Genomic DNA, 21,573 nt, shown 5'->3' with positions numbered 1-21,573 from the left:
TCATTACTTTTATTTCAGTAATGTTTGTACTACTGAGTCACTGGCAATCTTTATGCAATGACTAAATATCTATCTGTTTCTTAGATATTTGCGTTAACCTAAAAATAAAAAAAGAAAGGAACCCAGACCAATACTTAAAGTTAATAACATAGTAATCAAATGTAAGGATTGATCCAATTACGGAAACTTCACAGCACTTTTGTAAGTCGCTCTGGATAAGACAGCTTTAACACATGCAAATTCATTGTGTAACACTCTTGTTTTGTAAATTACAAATGTAAAATATAAAATAAATTTTTGGGGCGGGGTGTTGGAAGCCTTGGGTAACGGAGGTGCATGAACATAAAATGTTCTACAAAATGGGAACGTAATATTGCCTCTAATAACTAAATATGACAAACAAGTAAATACCTCTTTTTCTTGTACTTTGCTTTTTTTCTTAATTAAAATATATATTCTTAATACGTGTTCTGTGTAACACTGCCACCTTGTGCGCACCTCAGACATGACATGCAAATGTCCGCAGATAGACAGCAGCTGACATGCGTGAACACACCTAACTGACTCACACTACTACAGGCTGTACAGCGTGAACACGTTTAATAAGATAAATAACTTTTGTCTTCTATCAATTTAATAAGCCAAACATACAGTCTGTAGAACTGTGTTTGACTTTATGAGTAAGTGTGGGAGCAGATAAAGAGAAATATACATTGCATATTCATCCAGTTTAAACTCTGGAAAGACTTTATTATTATTTCCTTGCTTTTTCTTCTTTTTATTATTTTTTTATTGCAAATTCTATTTTTAGTTTAATTGTATTTTCTAGTGTAATATAAAGTCATATGCTCTACATATAATACATATTTAAATGCGTATCATACTGAGTAATGTTGTGCATGCAACAAATAAAGAAATACATTTTAATAAATAATCCCAAACATGCAAGATAGGCAAATTTACTACACATACGTATATAAAATGAATTGACGTGAATTTGCTTTGTATATTAAGCCGTAAATTGTTTATATTCTTGTTTATATATAATAATTTTATTTCAGCTCCATTTTAATAGTAATCGCAGTAAATTCATTCATAATGTTAAGCCTTTTAATAGGGATTATTAAAAACTTGGCAACATAGCCATGCTCTCATGTTTATAGCTCTTCCCCTGGAGTAGCGCGCAGACATCCGACCAATCAAATGCCTGCTTTAAATTGTTTTCATCCAATAGAATGAAAGCTCGAAAACAAATTCCTGCAATCAAGTGTGGTTGAGTCACCGGCATTGAAACGGAACTGATTTACGTGCTGGATTGGAAACTTCGAGCAAATGCCAGTTTATTGTAAATATAGAGCTGCGATAAAAATCTTTTAAATCGTTTAAAAATTCTATAAAAATATATTTATCATGTATTAATATATCGTAAACGTAAAAGTGATGAAAAAGGTGAAAAAACCCCACCAGGTGAATGGGGGCAGAGCAACAACAGGCAGACACGAAGGTGAGCAGGAGTCTGGCTTTAATTTCATTTATATTGTTAGAATATTAAATATTACAGTAAGGTGGAGTGATGAGTTTACTTTGTTTATGGGAGCAGGTCTTGACGTGTCAGCTACGTGGACACACACACACACACACACACACTGTGTAGTCCTGTCCTAATCTTTTGTTCACGACAACACACACACGAGGCTGAAGTTAGCTCCTTATTCGCAGCTTCCGATTCGTTTGGCTTCTTATTGCGCAGCGTCTCACTCTGCGGCTGATGTTAGCTCCTTATTCGCCTCGTTACTAACGGGAGTGTTCACGTTGGCGAAAGCTGCGCAGTTTATCAATAAAACGTTTTTGGTGGCTTAAACCATTCTGGCCAAGCGAATATGTACTATACCATACCTAGCAGGTACCCAACTATACAGTAAAAGTGAAATTGTCCTGGCCCAGATTGATTTTACACTTTAAATATCAAATGGAAATATGTCATTCTATTATGCACAATAATGTGAATAAGAAGCCAGATTTCCAGGACCATTTTAGTACCTTAAATCTCTCTGGGCCAGGCAAATATGAACTATACAACATCTAGCAGGTACCCAACTATACAGTAAAAGTGAAATTGTCCTGGCCCAGATTGATTTTACACTTTAAATATCAAATGGAAATATGTCATTCTATTATGCACAATGGTGTGAATAAGAAGCCAGATTTCCAAGACCATTTTAGTACCTTAAATCTCTCTGGGCCAGGCAAATATGAACTATACAATACACAGCAGGTACCCAACTATACAGTAAAAGTGAAATTGTCCTGGCCCAGATTGATTTTACACTTTAAATATCAAATGGAAATATGTCATTCTATTATGCACAATGGTGTGAATAAGAAGCCAGATTTCCAAGACCATTTTAGTACCTTAAATCTCTTTGGGCCAGGCAAATATGAACTATACAATACACAGCAGGTACCCAACTATATAGTAAAAGTGAAATTGTCCTGGCCCAGATTGATTTTACACTTTAAATATCAAATGGAAATATGTCATTCTATTATGCACAATGGTGTGAATAAGAAGCCAGATTTCCAAGACCATTTTAGTACCTTAAATCTCTCTGGGCCAGGCAAATATGAACTATACAATACACAGCAGGTACCCAACTATACAGTAAAAGTGAAATTGTCCTGGCCCAGATTGATTTTACACTTTAAATATCAAATGGAAATATGTCATTCTATTATGCACAATGGTGTGAATAAGAAGCCAGATTTCCAAGACCATTTTAGTACCTTAAATCTCTCTGGGCCAGGCAAATATGAACTATACAATACACAGCAGGTACCCAACTATATAGTAAAAGTGAAATTGACCTGGCCCAGATTGATTTTACACTTTAAATATCAAATGGAAATATGTCATTCTATTATGCACAATAATGTGAATAAGAAGCCAGATTTCCAGGACCATTTTAGTACCTTAAATCTCTCTGGGCCAGGCAAATATGAACTATACAACATCTAGCAGGTACCCAACTATATAGTAAAAGTGAAATTGTCCTGGCCCAGATTGATTTTACACTTTAAAAATTAAATGTAAATATTTGACTTTTTAATTGTATTATTAAATAGACTTTTGAATTGAAAATTCATTTTATTTAATTTTTTCATTGTTATTTTTTAAATGGTAGTGATTTTAATGTCAATTAAACTTTAGAACAGAATTTTCCAGTGTATCGAGCGCTCTGACTGATTAATGGATATGTATTAATTATTCAGCAATCACTATATTTTTAATATTTGCCTATCCCTTACTTGCTATATACACTCACTAAATTATAAGTATGTTAGGAGAGTATGCTACTATTCAAACTGATACATTTTAATTCTTTTATACAGCACATTAATGATAGTAAAAAATGTTGCACATAGCAATGATAACTAATGATAACATTTATTAAAAAATTACCCAAACAGGTATTAACAATACAGAGATGCACATCCAAAATGCAATGACAAACTATATGGGATTATCCTAAATTTTTTGACAGTAAACTAATTTAATTTTCATTGTATCTCTTACATTTTCCAAAAACACTAGCATGCTGAAAACAGGATAGACAACCACACAGCTAATTAGCATTTAGTAACATAAAAATATACATCATACTGCAAGAGTCAGTGTCGGACCAGAGTTTGCAAATGTTTTAATGTCTTTACACACTTTATCAACCATTTTTACATTTTAGCAACAAACTACCAGGTCTAATTTTGCTTCTAATTGTACAATTAATATTTTTAATTTCTGTTATCTTAGCAGGACAATTTAGAAGTGGGTTACCATTCAGATCAGCCTCCATATATGGTAATGCATATAATGTATATTAATGTGTGTAATATATGTTAAATGTAGTATATATGCTAATTAAATTAGTTTGTGTGTTTGTTTGTCCTGTCTTCAGCATATTCAGTGATTGAACAAAAGAAATGGGATTAAATGTTTTACTGCCATAGACTGAACAGTGTTTAAGGTTTTTGTAACAAACTGAAATTTAGCCTATTTTATTCTCTTTTTTGCCATCAACATCAGCAGTAAACTAATCACTGTGTTAATCACTGCATATGTGTTGAGATTAATATATTTTCTGATTTTAAAGTCACCAAGTATATCAGTGCATTTTGGAAGCTGAGAGGTGGCGCAATTAAAATAAACAGCTTTTCCGGTGGAAATGTTGCTTCACCTCTTGTACATGAACAAGGATGAAGCTGAGAAGGCCCTGTGTAAATCTGACACACTAGAAAATGTTGGAGAAGATGAAAAAGAAGATATTCTAGTGAATTTTTCATTTGTCTTCTCCAAAATGAAGGACATGCTAGTGTTTTTGGAAAATGTAAGAGATACAATGAAAATTAAATTAGTTTACTGTCAAAAAATTTAGGATAATCCCATATAGTTTGTCATTGCATTTTGGATGTGCATCTCTGTATTGTTAATACCTGTTTGGGTAATTTTTTAATAAATGTTATCATTAGTTATCATTGCTATGTGCAACATTTTTTACTATCATTAATGTGCTGTATAAAAGAATTAAAATGTATCAGTTTGAATAGTAGCATACTCTCCTAACATACTTATAATTTAGCGAGTGTATATAGCAAGTAAGGGATAGGCAAATATTAAAAATATAGTGATTGCTGAATAATTAATACATATCCATTAATCAGTCAGAGCGCTCGATACGCTGGAAAATTCTGTTCTAAAGTTCAATTGACATTAAAATCACTACCATTTAAAAAAAAACAATGAAAAAAAATGAAATAAAACGAATTCTCAATTCAAAAGTCGATTTAATAATACAATTAAAAAGCCAAATATTTCCATTTATTTTTAAAGTGTAAAATCAATATGGGCCAGGACAATTTCACTTTTTATATATAGTTGGGTACCTGCTGTGTATTGTATAGTTCATATTTGCCTGGCCCAGAGAGATTTAAGGTACTAAAATGGTCTGGGAAATCTGGCTTCTTATTCACACCATTGTGCATAATAGAATGACATATTTCCATTTGATATTTAAAGTGTAAAATCAATCTGGGCCAGGACAATTTCACTTTTACTATATAGTTGGGTACCTGCTGTGTATTGTATAGTTCATATTTGCCTGGCCCAGAGAGATTTAAGGTACTAACATGGTCCTGGAAATCTGGCTTCTTATTCACATTATTGTGCATAATAGAATGACATATTTCCATTTGATATTTAAAGTGTAAAATCAATCTGGGCCAGGACAATTTCACTTTTACTATATAGTTGGGTACCTGCTAGATGTTGTATAGTTCATATTTGCCTGGCCCAGAGAGATTTAAGGTACTAAAATGGTCTTGGAAATCTGGCTTCTTATTCACACCATTGTGCATAATAGAATGACATATTTCCATTTGATATTTAAAGTGTAAAATCAATCTGGGCCAGGACAATTTCACTTTTACTGTATAGTTGGGTACCTGCTAGATGTTGTATAGTTCATATTTGCCTGGCCCAAAGAGATTTAAGGTACTAAAATGGTCTCGGACATCTGGCTTCTTATTCACATTATTGTGCATAATAGAATGACATAGTTCCATTTGATATTTAAAGTGTAAAATCAATCTGGGCCAGGACAATTTCACTTTTACTGTATAGTTGGGTACCTGCTAGGTATGGTATAGTACATATTCGCTTGGCCAGAATGGTTTAAGCCACCAAAAACGTTTTATTGATAAACTGCGCAGCTTTCGCCAACGTGAACACTCCCGTTAGTAACGAGGCGAATAAGGAGCTAACATCAGCCGCAGAGTGAGACGCTGCGCAATAAGAAGCCAAACGAATCGGAAGCTGCGAATAAGGAGCTAACTTCAGCCTCGTAACACACACACACACACACACACACACTACTAGACGCTACATTGTATCCACAGACTCACTTGCTCAGATCTCAGCTCTTTGTAATCTTTCAGTATAAACCCTCCTTGTGACAAGACACCTTTTGCTATCAGGACAAAAAGATGTATTAGAAACCCTGACCACACCCAAAGAAGAAAATTACTTAGACTTGAGGGTAGTACATGATGTGAAAGAACGAGTTCCTGTGACAACTGAGAAGTTAAAAAAAAAAAAAAAAAATCTTTAACTGCATGAATCTGATGCAGACGATTGCATGCTTTCTTCATCTTCTTTCCACCGGGTATTCCAGTTTCCTTCCACAGTCCAAAAGTTAATTGGAGTTTCCAAATTGCTTGTAGTATTGTATGTTTGTGCTTGTGTCCTGTGATAAATTGGCATCCTGTTCAGGTTGTAACTCTGCCAAGGGCTTGAAATAGGCTCCAGGACCCCCGAGTGACCCTGTACAGCAGGGGTTCTCTAACTTGATATTCAAAGGTCCGGATCTTATTTCTATTCAAGGTCAAAAAGTCCGGAATGATCAGTGATAAGCAAATGACTTTTGTTAAACTTGTTTTAAACTTAAGACGTTTTTAAGGCAGTCTAAGACAAAATAAATTAAAACCTAGAGGAAATTGCCACTGTGTGCCTGCATGACATCAGATGCTTAAATAAAAGCAACTTTAATTTTAAAGCATCTTACAGTACATTCAAGAGTCAAAGTTTAAAATACATTCCAAAAACATTGCTTGTGAACCTAAACAGCTTCAACCTTTAACATTACAAAGTTTACAGATGTCTGCTGGCTTTGCAATTTTATATTGTGTTACTATGTGTAAATGTACTGTTTTTTTTTGGCGATTAGATGGCGCTCCTGGAACTTGTCATTCATTTAAAAATAATACTGTCACATGAAAAAGTAAACTTTACATTCACACCAATCTCTAGATGTAACACAAGCGAGAATGCAACCAAAAACAAGGAGCTTATTTTGCTTCTGATCCTTTAAACATAAAAAAAAAACACATTGAATTTTACCAGGAAGACAAAGATTGAAGCTGATTGGTCGATTCTTATTACATGACCTGATGTGTGCTAGCATTTAAAAGATTTGGGAACGCAACTTTAAGAAATCCTGATATACAGCATAAATATTGTAGAGAATATGTAAGAGAGAGAGAGAGAATGGATCAGAGGGTTTAATTCTTGTTATGCCACTAAAATTTGCCGGTGATCAAACTTTTATCTCTTTGTAGTTATATTTGATGTGAAATGTTTGTGAATCAAGCATGGTTCCTGTTCTCTCTTACCATATGACATCTTTAAACAGTCATTACTTCTACACCTTCTTCTTCCTCTTTTCTTTCTGAACTTTCATTCTGAGAGGATCAGGATCAGAACAAAAATGCTGTCATTTAATTATTACACACATTTTAATTGCATGTACAGTCTGAAGAATCTGCTGTTTGCTATTAAAGAATCAATAAAATATTATAACAACTGCATTCGTATAAACCTGGGATTTGCCTTGCAACTACGTTCAGAGCTGCAGTTAAAGGAAACCTCTTTAAAAAAAAACAAAATTAAAAACATTATATCGCAGGAATGGAGAAGCACAGAGACGGTAATGAGCGTCTGTATTGGAGACGATACTGGATCACATTTAATGTTTTGCTGGAATGGAATGTGATGTACATAGACAGTAGACACTCTTTAAGCATGTATGAAAATTCATTAAAGGGTGTATTTACATTTGGATGGTGAGATCTTCTTGAAGCACTTAGGCTTTCCAGCCAGATGTTTTGAAAATGAATTCATTACCTGAAGCTTCCATTGAACCCTTGGGGCACATTTCTGTTAGTAAATATAAAAAAGTCCACATGGTGTCACTAGTTAACTGTAATAATAATATTTCTGCATACCCTTTTTTGGGGTAATTTGTAACCTGGCTTCTCTGTAACAATATATTTTCTGTTTGAGATCAATAAATCGATCACAAAAATCTCTCTCTCTCTATTTGACAGAATGCCAGTGCTTAAATGTCATCATTCTGGCTCAGGGTTTATATAATTATGCTTTACAGCATTGCTTTTCTATAATAACACAAAAGTTGATGTAATTGTCTATGTATGTGTGTGTGCACTAGATTGCTAGACTGACTGGGTCAGAGCAACTCTGCAAAATGCAGCTCTTGTAAGATGTTCCCGGTCTGCGGTAGTCACGACCTACCAAAAGCGGTCAAAGGAATGAAAACTGATGACCTTGTAAAAGTGTCATTGGTTGCGAAGACTTACTGCTGTGTGTCGGGAGCGAAAGTTGTTAGCTACTGTAGCTCAAATTACAGTAAAAGTTAAAGCTAGTTTGGATAGAAAGGTAACAAAGTCTTAAAAACTCTTTGCCTGCTGGTCCCCGTGCGTCATGGGCCATGTTCTGATGCCTTACTATCTTTTCCAGCATTATCTTTATTTAGTTCTTTGTTCTCCATTGTCTTTTTTTTTTTTTTTTAGATCAGAATAGACAGGTTAGGCATAAATGAGCTTTTGATTTTGTCACCTGTTTACTGGTGTATAATTTATAATGTTAATGTGTTGATCTTATGGCAGTAAATATGCTTGTGTTTATTGGAGGGCACTAAGTATGAAGGTGATATTAGACAGCTGTTTATTAAAAGGTATTTTGCAATTGGGAGTTTTGCCAAAAAAAAAGATTTTGGAAGATGGTGATGGTGTACAGAAAAAAAATCTCTTTGGTGCATACTGATCTTTCAATGGTATCGTTACATTTCATGCAGTGGAGGAGCCAAAACCAGTCTCAGAAATGTTCTATCTGTATGTCTGTCCATCCAGAATTTAATGAAATGTTGGCAGTACTTTGGTATTTGCCTGAAGTTAAACCTGCACTATAAATGATAAGTAGAAGTTATGAGCAATTATGTGCCAGATAATGTCACAGTATCTAGCGCTTTTCTTTTTTTGGTTACCAAATTAGAGCTTTTGCCTCGAGGTGGGCGTGGCCATTTGCGTCACCCAACAGAACCAATCAACGTGATCGTTTACCATGTATAGACAGACTATGCGGAAGACACAGAAATGTAAGATACTCAACCTTACAAAAAAGTTGGCCAGGGTTCTGCTGTACAGAAATACAGGCAGACATGTACATGGGCGTCAACCTGACTTAATAATATCACTAATTACATTAAAGCTGATCATCTTATTTTTATCTATAACCATTTAACTCTTTCTACAAACTATTTTCTCATCAAAGACAGATACAGTAGCTAGTGAACTAATATGCAGACTCCTTATCTGGAGAGAAAATAAAATGTTGCCAAACTAGGAAAATCTTGTATTTACAGTGTTGGTTCATCATTGCTTCGAAAGCACACTCCCTGAATCAAATGGGTGTGGATTCCCAGAGGAAGTTTCACCTGTCATCAATCATCTTCATCTCTTCTTGATACGAGCACCGGCACCGAAAAGTGACGTCAGAACTTGGAGGAAGTCTCTGTCAGGCACAACATAACTATTCTGATACTAAAAGCTCTAGTTTTGTGATATTAGTATGACATAAAAATAGTTTTAATACATAAAAAGAAAAAAAAAACAGAGTAAGTGACTCACCAATATTTTGTTCCCACTCATTCCTTGCTCACACACAATTGCACTTCAATCTAATTCCTGATTGTCTAGTCAGTTCTGCAGCATGTTTCTACATGAACATGATTTCTAAACAAGCCTTATGAGCTAAGCCACATTACAAAATCAAGACATAGTCAAAAGGAAAATACAAATATGTAAAAGAAACAACCAGACAAGTAAGCCTCCATCTGAAGTTCAATTAGATTTAACCTTCTGGAGATTAATTCAGATTTTTTTTCCTGTCCTGTCTTCAGTGCACATGTCATGGAAGAAGCAGAAGCTAGCAGACATCCAGCAGGCTTTGAACAGTGACCCTGTGGACATTGAGACCCTGCGCAGTGCAGCTGTCAGCGAGGGAGGCTTGTTGACAAATGATGTGCGAAGAAAAGTTTGGCCCAAACTCCTCAACATCAACGTGTTTGACCTTCCTGCCAAACCTGGTGAGTGTGTAGTTGTGTGTCATACGTAAGAGCCAGAATGAAGAAAATGAAGTGCATCAAATATAAGCACCTGTTCTTTATTACTCATCTAAAGTTTTTTTTTTTTTTTTTTTTTTAATAGCTAAAGATATCAGAGAGAACCACAAAGACTACAACCAGGTGCTTCTCGATGTCAGGCGCTCCATGCGCCGATTCCCTAGAGGTAGTGTTCGTCTGCTTTTGATTAGATTACGTGACTCGTCTTTTTTCTCATGATTGCGTGTTGATGAATTCTGAAACGTCTCTGAGTTGTTTTGTAACCGGTATGTCTAGAAATGTCTAGAGAGCCTTGGGAATAGCAATCGGGTCATTCTGAGGCCTACAAAACACCCGCAAAATGCATTAAAAACTAATTCCTCTATATATAAAATAATTGCTAAAATAATTCATATAATAGTGATGGCTTTATCAGAACAGGCAAACTTTTAATTATGACGGTCATTTTTAAATTTAATTAAATAAATTATTTTTTTATCTTTAAGTTTATATCGTATGTGTGTGATTTTTTTTCTTTTTGTTTTCCTTTTGGAATATTACAAACTGAACTAATATAAAATTCTGCAGAATTAAATCAATATGAAATAATAATAATAATAAAAATTTAAAATCATTAGTACAATGCAACAGCAATTAGCCACCTTAAGGGAAAAAATAAAAATCACATTATTTTAGTATAATAATAATAATAATAATTAGGATTATTATTTGAATTTTTTTTTTTTTGCTCTAAGCATTATCTATTATTAAGCTCTAAGCTTAATTATTATTAAGTAGTAATAACGTCCAGGGTAGCTCAGTGGTTAAGGCATTGGAAAATGGTTCGGAAGGTCCTAAGATCAAATCCCATGCCCACCAAGTTATCCCTGTTGGGCTCTTGAGCAAGGCCTTAACCCTCAACTGCTCAGATGTAAAATAAGTTAATGTAAGTTGCTCTGTATAAGGTCATCTGACAAATGTACATTTAAACTTATTGTTTATAATCATGAAATCAAAGTCATTGCAGCTACTAAATATAAAAAGTAAGGCAGGATGTTCATCTTTGTCTGTCTGTCTGTCTCTCTCGTCCTCTGTGTCTCGGTGTGCCTCAGGGATGCGCGCTGATGAGAGGGAGGTGTTGCAGGAGCAGCTGATTGACATTATCCTGGATGTTCTCAGGAGAAACCCTCAGCTGCACTACTACCAGGGCTACCACGATATAGTGGTGACTTTCCTTTTGGTGGTGGGAGAGCGCATGGCCATAGCCATGGTTGAGAAACTGTCCAATCATCACCTCAGGTTTGGGTCTTTTGCAGAATGACAAAATGCTTTAAAAAAGTTATTTTCCTTAAAGAATAGGAATTTTTATCTTTTATCCTCTGAGTGGAGAATCTGAGATTGAGTTTTAACATAAGATATTGAGCATATAGATTAAAAAAATAAAATAAAATTAAAACGTTTTATTTATGCCCACAGTAAACCAGCAATGTGTTTTCTCTAATTGCTTTCAAACAGAAACGTTCTCATGAAAGCAGCATTAGCAATGTCACTAACTAAAAAACAAGAATTGGAAAGCTTGTGTGTGTTTAAACAGTTTTTATATTAAGATTTTTATTTCCTTGACAAAAAAAAGATGATTACAGTGTTGTTAAAATGTTTAATTTAAAAAATTCACATAACAAGCAACTTTTCTTGGATAAATGCAAAAGTATTTTCCAAGTGTCAAGCATTTGTTAGCAGTTTTAAAAACAATATTGAATGTTTTCATCATAGATTTTCTGTCTTTCTGCTGTGTGGAGAGACGTGTCAAGGTTTCACGTAAGGAAATATTAAACAAATCAATGATCTGATAATAATAAATGAGACAAAACATACTGACAATGTAGCACAGATTTTCAGAATAAAAAGGTTTTTACCTCTTTCTGCTCGTAGTCCACATACACTCCACACACTGCTTGTACAGTATCCGTTGTACAGTTTATACCACTATGTGAAACTCTTCACTGTGTCTAGTCAGAAGTTGTTGATACATATTTTATTACAACACCATACATAACATTAAAAGTTACACCATTAGGGTGCAGATATACTTCTTCTACACAAGATGAATTGTTTACATTGAGACTCTGTGCAGATTCTTTAAAATCTTCAGCTGTCAACATGATGGTTGTCATGATCTGTGTCTTAAATCGAAAATCCTCACTGCGCATTAAAAAAAAATTAATAATCTGAAAAATCCAGAGGTTAAGTACTTAAAATATATTTTGGAATAATATATATTGGAATAAGAAATAGATTTTCAGAATAAAAAGATTTTACCTCTGTCTGCTCGTAGTCCACATACACTCCACACACTGCTTGTACAGTATCCGTTGTACAGTTTATACCACTATGTGAAACTCTTCACTGTGTCTAGTCAGAAGTTGTTGATACATATTTTATTACAACACCATACATAACATTAAAAGTTACACCATTAGGGTGCAGATATACTTCTTCTACACAAGATGAATTGTTTACATTGAGACTCTGTGCAGATTCTTTAAAATCTTCAGCCGTCAACATGATGGTTGTCATGATCTGTGTCTTAAATCGAAAATCCTCACTGCGCATTAAAAAAATAATAATAATCTGAAAAATCCAGAGGTTAAGTACTTAAAATATATTTCACTAGGTTTAAAAAAATTAAAAACTTACTATAATAGGAAAACCAATAGTGTTAGTACACAGCAATGGTCTAGAATAGTACATACAGTGGTGTTCAAAATAATAGCAGTGTGTTGAAAAAGTGAGTAAAGCTCCATATCCATGTAATAACTTTTAATTTAAATCACATAAATGCATTGGACACCCTGTGCGTTCTATTCTGAACCACAACATGAAGAAAAATGTGCTAAATGTATTATTAGTTTAATATAAGTGAAGAAAAACAAATATAAGTCTGGTCAAAAAAATAGCAGTGTCATCACTCATCTTTACAAAGTGATGAATTTACCGTTTAAACAAAAATGCTTAAAGTTTAATTTTTCTTGTGCATCTTTGAACTAATATTTAGTTGTATAACCGTGGTTTCTGAGAACTGCTTCACATCTGTAACAATTGTACGACATGCCACAATTCCTCTGCATTTCTTGGTTTTGTCTCAGAAACAGCATTTTTATTGTCAGGCCACAACTTTTCTATTGGATTAAGGTCTGGAGATTGGGCTGGCCACTCCATAACGTCAATCTTGTTGGTCTGTAACCAAGATGCTGCTTGCTAACTGCTGTGTCTGGGGTCGTTGTCTTGTTGAAACATCCATTTCAAGGACATTTCCTTTTCGGCATGAGGCAACATGACCTCATTAAGTATTCTGATGTACTCAAATTGATCCATGATTCCTGAAATGTAATGAATAGGCCCAACATCATAGTATGAGAAGTATCCCCATATCATGATGCTTGTGCCTCCATGCTTCACTGTCTTCACAGTGTACTGTTACTTGAATTCAGTGTTTGTTTCAGTTTGTCTGTGGCCTCTAGACCCAAGAAGAACAATCTTGCTTTCATCAGTCTACAAAATATAGCACCATTTCTCTTTAGGCCAGTCAATGTGTTCTTTGGCGAACTGTAACCTCTTCAGCACATCTTTTTTCCAACAATGGGACTTCTTGCCGATAGCTTGGCTTCACATAGCCGTCTTTTAATAGTAACAGGACTAACAGGTAACTTTAGATGTTCTTTGAGTCAATTTTGTTATTCTTCCATCCATTCGAATGGTAATTTTTTGTTTTCTTCCACATCTTTCTGGTTTTGAGCTTAAAAATGATTTGGTATGATTTTAGCTCATTTTTTATGTTCTCCCATCTCTAATCAACTTTTGAATCAAAGTACACTGTTCTTCTTAAACAATGTCTGGACAACCCATTTTACTCTTTTGTTTGAGAGGGAAATGCACAGGACAACCTTTTCTGCATTTATCCCTAAATAAGGGAAACTTGTTTGAGAGTGTCCAATGCATTTATGTGATTTAAATTAAAAGTTATTATATTGATATGAAGCTTTACTCACTTTTTTCAACACACTATTATTTTGAACACCACTGTAAGTATGCGATTAGAGACCCAGTGCTAGTTTGTTTTCTTGAAGAAAGGACACATAGTCGCATGGCGCTATAGAGGCTGTATTGCATCCACTATTGGTAATGCAAGTGACTGATGAGTATTTTAAACAGCAAGAATCAATTAGGCTTAAGGCATAAAAGGCTAAAAATCTCCTTTATATATTGTGTGTTATAAATTTTTATTCAGCAATTTAGACATTTTTATTAAATATGAATGATTTTCACACATTGCAATAAAAGATTTGGTATATATTTAATAAGTAAAATTGTATTTCTAGAATTGTAAACACTAGAAAATTACTAGAAATTGTAACACTAAAAAAGTGAATTATTGGTAGACTGTTGATTACCTGTGATTTTAAGACATCGCAATGTTTAATTTAATTTGATTTAATTTTACTGTCTGATTTGTCTGAAGCCGTTATATTTCTTAAAAGGTTTCAGGTGAAAAGGTAAAAGGTTCTTTTTCCCTAAGAATCTTTACACTTTAGTCCAGTAGGTGGTGGGTTTGCACCAACTTTCCCTAAACTTAAAAGTAGACCAAGCAATACTCTTGCTAAATTCACAGATTTGCAGATGCTATTTTTTACTGCAAAAGCTGTGCTATATTGTTGAAGGAATTGTGGAAAGACTGGAATTTGTCCTGTGTGAATCAATTCTAAATCGAAAACTAACCCATGAATTCAATTAATAAAATTAACCAACAAAAGATTAATTAAATTGCATAACTGATTAAATCGCTCAGCTGTGTTGAACATGCATGTATCTGTATTTCAACATTGATATAAAAAAAGGTGAAAAATTATTTCTCCACAGCAAGTATTTTGTATATAAAGATTAGTAAGGCTAGATGTGGTTGTAGTGTTTCACCTCTAAGTATTGTTATTAACACCATGTTGTGGTCTTGTCTGACTGTGCAGGGACTTTATGGACCCCACCATGGACAGTACCAAACACATCTTGAATTACCTGATGCCTATTCTGGAGCGGGTCGACCCTGAGCTCCACGACTTCATGCTGAGGTATGACTGCTTGGGGGCAGGTGGGGCTCACAAACTGGGGTCTGCATTAAAAATCACAAAATACTCAAACTTCTTAGTGCCACTTGCACTAGTTCAGTTTGCAGGCTTTTAAAGTATCTTGTTGGTGTCGTAAATTATGCAAAACCTTGATTGTAAACACTTGTATAATCAGCTAGGCAGCTACCCAAGTTAGGCAGCATTAATGTTTAATCATAATGAAAAGACGTATAATTAGGGTATCATGCATACAGTATATGTGTATTCCAAGTCTTAATAGGGGTATCGATGTAGAGAAGTGCATAGAACATGAAGGTGTAAAACCAACACTTAGGGAGGACTTTACGTACAGTATGGTGATAAGCCTCTTAGCCATAGCAAAACATTTAAATGATGGAAACATTTTAAAGAAGGCCGTATGTCCGTGACTGATCCCAGCCGAAGTGGCTCGGCATGAACATTCAGTAAGTGGAACGGATGATCCTTAAAAAACAGTGGATAACTTGTCAACAATTTGTGGAAATGACGCATGTCTGTGGGAACTGCACAATAATTCACCAACACCGCTTGCACATTACAGGAACGCGGGTGGAAGTTATTTCCACGTCCCCCGTACAGTCCTGACGTCGTTCTTAGACATTTCCGCATGTTAGGGTCATCAGTTCCTGAGAGGCCAGCATTTTAGACATGAAGCTGGCAGATCATGGCTGCGGCGTACTGAAAAGTCTTTCTACTTTGATGGTATCTAAGGTTTAGTGAAACACTGGGATAAGTGCATTAGCCTAGTGTAGCAAGGGATTTTTGGAGAATATATAAATATAGAGAAATAACAGGACTTTTAACTCTCATAACTGTGTTCTATTCTGCGCAGTCAAAAGTCCCGGTTTGACTTGAAAAACCTTCGTAGTTAGGCTTTTTGTACAGACTACCTAAATACAAGCAAATTTTTAAAACCCATTAGTAGGCCATTAGTATCTGAATTAAGTTATAGGAAAGACTTTTAGCCATTTTCCGATGTTGGGGTGAAACTGAACGCACATTTGGGAGATTAATAAACCTGCCACTTATCTGTGCAAGATTGATGATTTCTGAAATACAGAACTGGTGTTTATCTCTTTTAGAAGTCTTCACCTGACAGGAAATCTTTACCTCAAACTGCAGCAGAACAAACACACACACCTTAAGACGTTCAGAGTTTGCTAAAACGAGAACAGAGAGTGAAGGTCTGTTTGCAACCCTGTAGCTTCCATTGTCCTGTCAATCATTTTAGAAATCAGAACACAACTCAAAATACTTGATAAAGAAAGATCAAGAAAAGTGTGAATACATGCATATTGAACAGGCATACTTGGACAAACAAACAAACAAACAAAAAAAACCCACACAACTTTGGTGAAGTTTGTGTCATGTTTCAGCAGCTGACAGTCAAATGATGTGTTTTCAGAGAGGATAACCAACATCCAGCGTATCTGAAGGAGGCGTATCTACTAAATTGTTAAGTTGTCAGTGCAGAAAGCTCTAGCTTGAGAAAGTGTTGCAGGGCGTGGCTCTGCAGGGAGCACTAAGTAGGGAGGAATAATATTACCAATATAATATAACAGCAAATGAAAATACCTTTTGAATGTGTATTGTTAAATATTGTTTCGCCTAATGTTCCTGAACAGCTGGTGTGTCACAGCAAAGTGACTGTTGTACATGAGGGGCTGTTGTTGTGATGTGATATGTGCTAAATGAATTCATATCACACGAGTGTTTAATTCACAAACCACATTACAGCTCTGATTGTAGTTCTGGTTGTAACATAAATTATGCTGTCATACATTATCGTTCCTAGCATAAGAGCTCATGATCTTTGAATTAAAATTGAACCCTTTTCAGAAAGAGTTGTTTCACTCTGATTTAAACTGGAGCTTAGTTTGCTATTTTTTTGCTAGCGTTCTCTAATAATGATCACTGAATACTGACTAGGTTTGGATGGTTTGCCTTACCTGAGAACTTTTACTTCTCAACTCCGTCTGTATTATTTATTTATTTATTTATTTTTGACTAACATTAGCTAACTTTTGGTTAGCCCAGCACTGGATAATGTTTTAAATAAAAAAGAGGAAAATCTTAACATCATTAAAATAAAATTAACAGCGATCGAAAAAATACTACCAAATTAAGTGTTATTAATGTTTGTTAAAATAGTTCCTGTTGTTTTGCAGTTCACTTCACCAGCTGCTTGTTGGCTTCCATGTATGTTCACTGTGTAGCACAGGAGCACACGCGATAGTACAGCAGTACTAAAGATCGCTGCATTAATCTGGTGGAGACGGGCACCATTGGCAACTGCCTGGATAAAACCAGTCACAAAATAAAATCATTAGGCATGTTGGCGATCATTCCAGTCGCCATCTGGATCCCTGCAACATGCAAAGTGTTTGGCACCGAGGAGAATCTGCTTTCCAGTTTCTCAGTCACATGAAAAGCTGTGGGTTTTGTTGTTGTTTTTCATTAACGTCAAAGAGAATGAAGGATAAGGCTGTTGAGTGAATATATATGTAATTGAGAACAGGAGCGTGTCTCACAAATTAAAAATAACTATAACGTGCAAAAATCTCAGTTAACGTCCGCAGTGGTGCGTCTCAGGGTTGAGGAGACGTTTCCGAGTACAAATTCCAAGCTGAGTTAGGAAACTTAATTAAAAAGAAATAATTTAGAAAATGTATGAGGGGAAAAAGTTCCCCTAATTACGTTTGTCTGTTACGAGCAAGCCAGGGCCGATGGTTCCAAGGAAAAACCTGATATGATAATAGTAAAAAACCTTGAGAGGAACCAGACTCAAGAGCGAACCCATCCTTATTTGGGTGTCCGCCATTTCCCACCTACTAAGTAAGTTTCCTCTGCCTTATAATAGTTATGAATAAAAGAAGATTAAAGCATTTGTGCTTCAGACATGTGATATATTTATCCATTCTTTCTTCCTTGATATCATTTATTCTTTTTAGGCCTGCACAGCACCTGAAGCCTATCCCAGAGCTTGGGGCACAAGGCGGGGTGCACACTGGCCACACGTGCACATAGACACACACACACCTGATTATACTCCACAGGCTGTTTGGAAATACCAATCAGCCTACACTGCATGGGAGGAAACCAGAGTTTTCAGTGGAAACCCACTATGCACAGGAACTAAGACAGGAGGTGAACTAAGACAGGAGGTGCACACGAACTAAGACAACTCCCACCTCTAAAACTGGAGGTGTGAGTTCTAGACGTGATCTAGCTAACGCACACACAGGAAAGCACCTGGGAGTATGGCTAATTTTGGTCTTGCAGCCCTTGGTGTTGTGGCACAACCAGGATTTAAACTCATCATCCATCATCTTTGCCATATGGGAAGAATTGCTTTTGAACTTCTAGCTTTAGTCGATTGCAGCATTAAAGTTCTTTCAATCGTTTTTTTTTATTTGGGAAGGTGTGTGTGTGTGTGTGTGTGGGGGGGGGGGGGGCGGCGTACTGTGATTGGTTCAAATGGTCAATGTCTAATCTGTGGCTGGAAGTAGAGTGCTAAGACTCATGCTTAAAAAACATTTCTCACTTATGTTTACATGAAGAGTCAACAAGTGCCTCTCTCTCTCTCTCTCTTTTTTAACCTTTTTTTAAACCCATGTCTGCACTTCTCAGCTCTTTTCTCTGAGGAAACAGAAAAAGTGTTGAAGGAAAGGATATGAGCAAAGAAGGAATTTTGAAGGAAACCTATTTGCTAAAGCGCACTGAGGAAGTGGCACTTTTAAAGTGACTTACTTATTGATGACTAGTTTCCCAGCTGTATGACACATTCCAAATAAAATCCTTATCATTAATTCTTTATTCATAGAAAATTCTATTTTCCTTAAAAGCAGAACACTTTTCAGCATGCAAGGTTTTTTTCATTATTATTATTACTACAATTGTAGTATTCAGTTGGTAATTCTTAAGAATTGGTACGTCTTTAAATATGTTTAACTCCTGTGTCAGATGTTTGATTAAGGAATTAATCATGTGCTATTTACCATTTAGGAATACGCCTTAAAAGAGAATCTAGTTTAGTGTTGTGTTAAAACATGGTGCAATTTGAGTTTTGTCCATAAGGAGGCAGCAAACTGTAAGTTTAGCTTAACTTCCTGACCAGTTCTGCATTTCTGTAAGCTCTATGGCTTTGTCTTAACCAGCGCTACAGATCAGAATTCTCTATTTGTTTACCCCACCCTCCATTGAGCAGCTGAAACACTTGCAAGGTTACACTCTTTTTAAAATTCTGCACTCATCATAATCTTGTTCTTGAGGTGAGGTGTGGTCGAGAGTAAAACTTTGCTTTACTTTAAACTCAGCACACACAATTAATTAATTTTAACCTTTAAATATCTAGAATTATTATCTAGAACAGTTTCAACAGAGCGAAAATGCCGTTTGTTTTTGTTTGCTTTCGAACCCTTGTGTTCTCGCCATTCGATTCCTCATGCATAAGAGATGCAGGGTGTGTGTGAAAGGACTTGTGTGCTTGTTCCACAACCCAGTAAGTAGCGGGAAGTTATTTTTAATGGCTTGTCATTTAAAATGGAACGCATAAGAGACTGTGAATAAATATTGTATGTGTGTGTGTGTATCATGGGATTTCCGTTTAGTGCACTGCAGCTCTTCAGGTTTAATGGGTAAGCTTGTTCAGGTGCTGTTGCTCAGGGCACTTTCCAAGCTAACAAGCTCGGTCACAGTATAGTCAAACTCTGGAAGTTTAAAAAGTTTTGAGTACTTTGGTGCATTTAAGTTGTTGGATTTTGTTTAAATTTTTTTTTATTTGAGAGTGTACATGTGTCAAGTGTACTGTTTTAGTTTACTTTCAAGCAATTCAAAGAAAAGACTGAAAATAAACACTGATAGTATGCAGTAAATGGACACAGAGGGCTTTGGGTTTAGGTGGTCTCTTACTATAAAAAAACAAAATGCCATGTAGGGATTATAAGTGAGGAACGAAACAAGGGGGATGTTTAGTTTCCAAAAACAGCACTCCCTCAGGTCTTATACTATAACAAATCACACCATGGGTTTCTTATAGTACCATAAAGCTTGAACATTGATGTCTCACCACATTTTTGTGTCGCCTGCCTGCAAAGCATAGGATCACTATCTTTCTTTTCATGTCTGTGTTTTTTTGACACTTTTATTCAATTTGCAAATCCTCTGAAACCATTTCTGGGAATTTCACCAAACCTTTATTGGAAAGCATAGATGTACACTCTCAAAAAGTCTGTCTATATATATATATATATATATATATATATATATAGAGAGAGAGAGAGAGAGATTTTTTTTTTTTTTTTTTAAGGAGGAGGGTCAGATCTGCTATCCACAACTCCTCCTAAACTATTCCAAACCATGGGAATTTGGCCAAAATTTCACAGTACCTTTTTCAGAAAGCATAGATGTGCACTAGTCATCTATAGAGGTCAGAAAGCATTTCACTTTTAGATACTAAAATTTTTGAGCCGGGGAGGATAATACCAAAATAAACATATTGAAAAATATGCAACATCTCAATCCCAGGATGACCATTTTAAATATGCTACCAGTCGAAAGTTTGGACACAACTTTTAATTCCATGGTCTTTCCTGTTTTTTTTTCCCTACATTATAAAACAATGCTGAAGTCGTCCAAAATATGCACTGTTCTTTTTTGAACAATCAATATTGAGATGTGTCGGCTACTCATGATCTGTAAAGTCTTCATAATCTAATGTACTGTAATTGGTGATTTTTGAGGCTGGTAACTTTTGGAGCAGTGGTAAGTTTTTAATAGAAACACTATATTTTATTATTTTGTAACTTTTGTAACTTTTCACCTCATAAATGCAACTTAATGTGCAGTTCTCAGATTTCCACCTGACTACACTACTGTAAACAGCATAGCATTTTTTTTTTTGTTTGTTTGTTTGTTTTTTACCCTAATGAAACAGGATGCAACACAAAAACTTCCCACTGAGATAGGGCTGTAGCTATCGAATATTGTAATAATCGACTATTCTACCAAAAATTATTCGATTAATCGGATAAAATGTACTTTTGCTTAATTAAACAGCAATGTAAAATATATAAGAGAAACAAAGATTTATTGGTTTTCTTTTTAGAAAAAACTACTTTTATTTTTTAAATGCATACAGTATTTTATCAAAAATAAATGTTGCCATTATTCACAATACAAGGAAAGGTGAAAACTGAATCGCAGCGCCAAAACTCGTGGTAACTCATGATGAACCGTACTTCCCGCCACCGCACAAAACCACATAGGTGAGATAGGGGTATTAAAGTTGACTGAGATGAATTAAGTGCACTAAAGAGCCATACATTCTTATTTTAAAGCCTTTTCTCAGATGCAAAAACTTTCTTCATCTGGCTCGCTGATAATTTTATCGCTCCCTTCCATTTTGC

General features: G+C 35.2%; 1 protein-coding gene across 1 annotated transcript in view; it reads left to right on the top strand.

Moving 5' to 3' along the window:
- The first annotated feature begins 1,359 nt into the window (after positions 1–1,359).
- The window catches only part of zgc:63863 (uncharacterized protein LOC393372 homolog), a 36,244-nt gene continuing 16,030 nt past the window's right edge, over positions 1,360–21,573 (top strand). Inside the window, exons 1-5 of the mRNA XM_053491352.1 lie at positions 1,360–1,504; positions 9,807–9,992; positions 10,114–10,194; positions 11,120–11,306; positions 15,029–15,130. Of these exons, the coding sequence (XP_053347327.1) occupies positions 1,441–1,504; positions 9,807–9,992; positions 10,114–10,194; positions 11,120–11,306; positions 15,029–15,130 (620 nt within the window). The 5' untranslated portion in view covers positions 1,360–1,440. The remainder of the gene's footprint in view (positions 1,505–9,806; positions 9,993–10,113; positions 10,195–11,119; positions 11,307–15,028; positions 15,131–21,573) is intronic.

This window comes from Clarias gariepinus, chromosome 3 (assembly GCF_024256425.1).
Source record: "Clarias gariepinus isolate MV-2021 ecotype Netherlands chromosome 3, CGAR_prim_01v2, whole genome shotgun sequence".
NCBI lineage: Eukaryota > Metazoa > Chordata > Actinopteri > Siluriformes > Clariidae > Clarias > Clarias gariepinus.
This window is presented reverse-complemented; position numbering and strand designations above follow the sequence as displayed.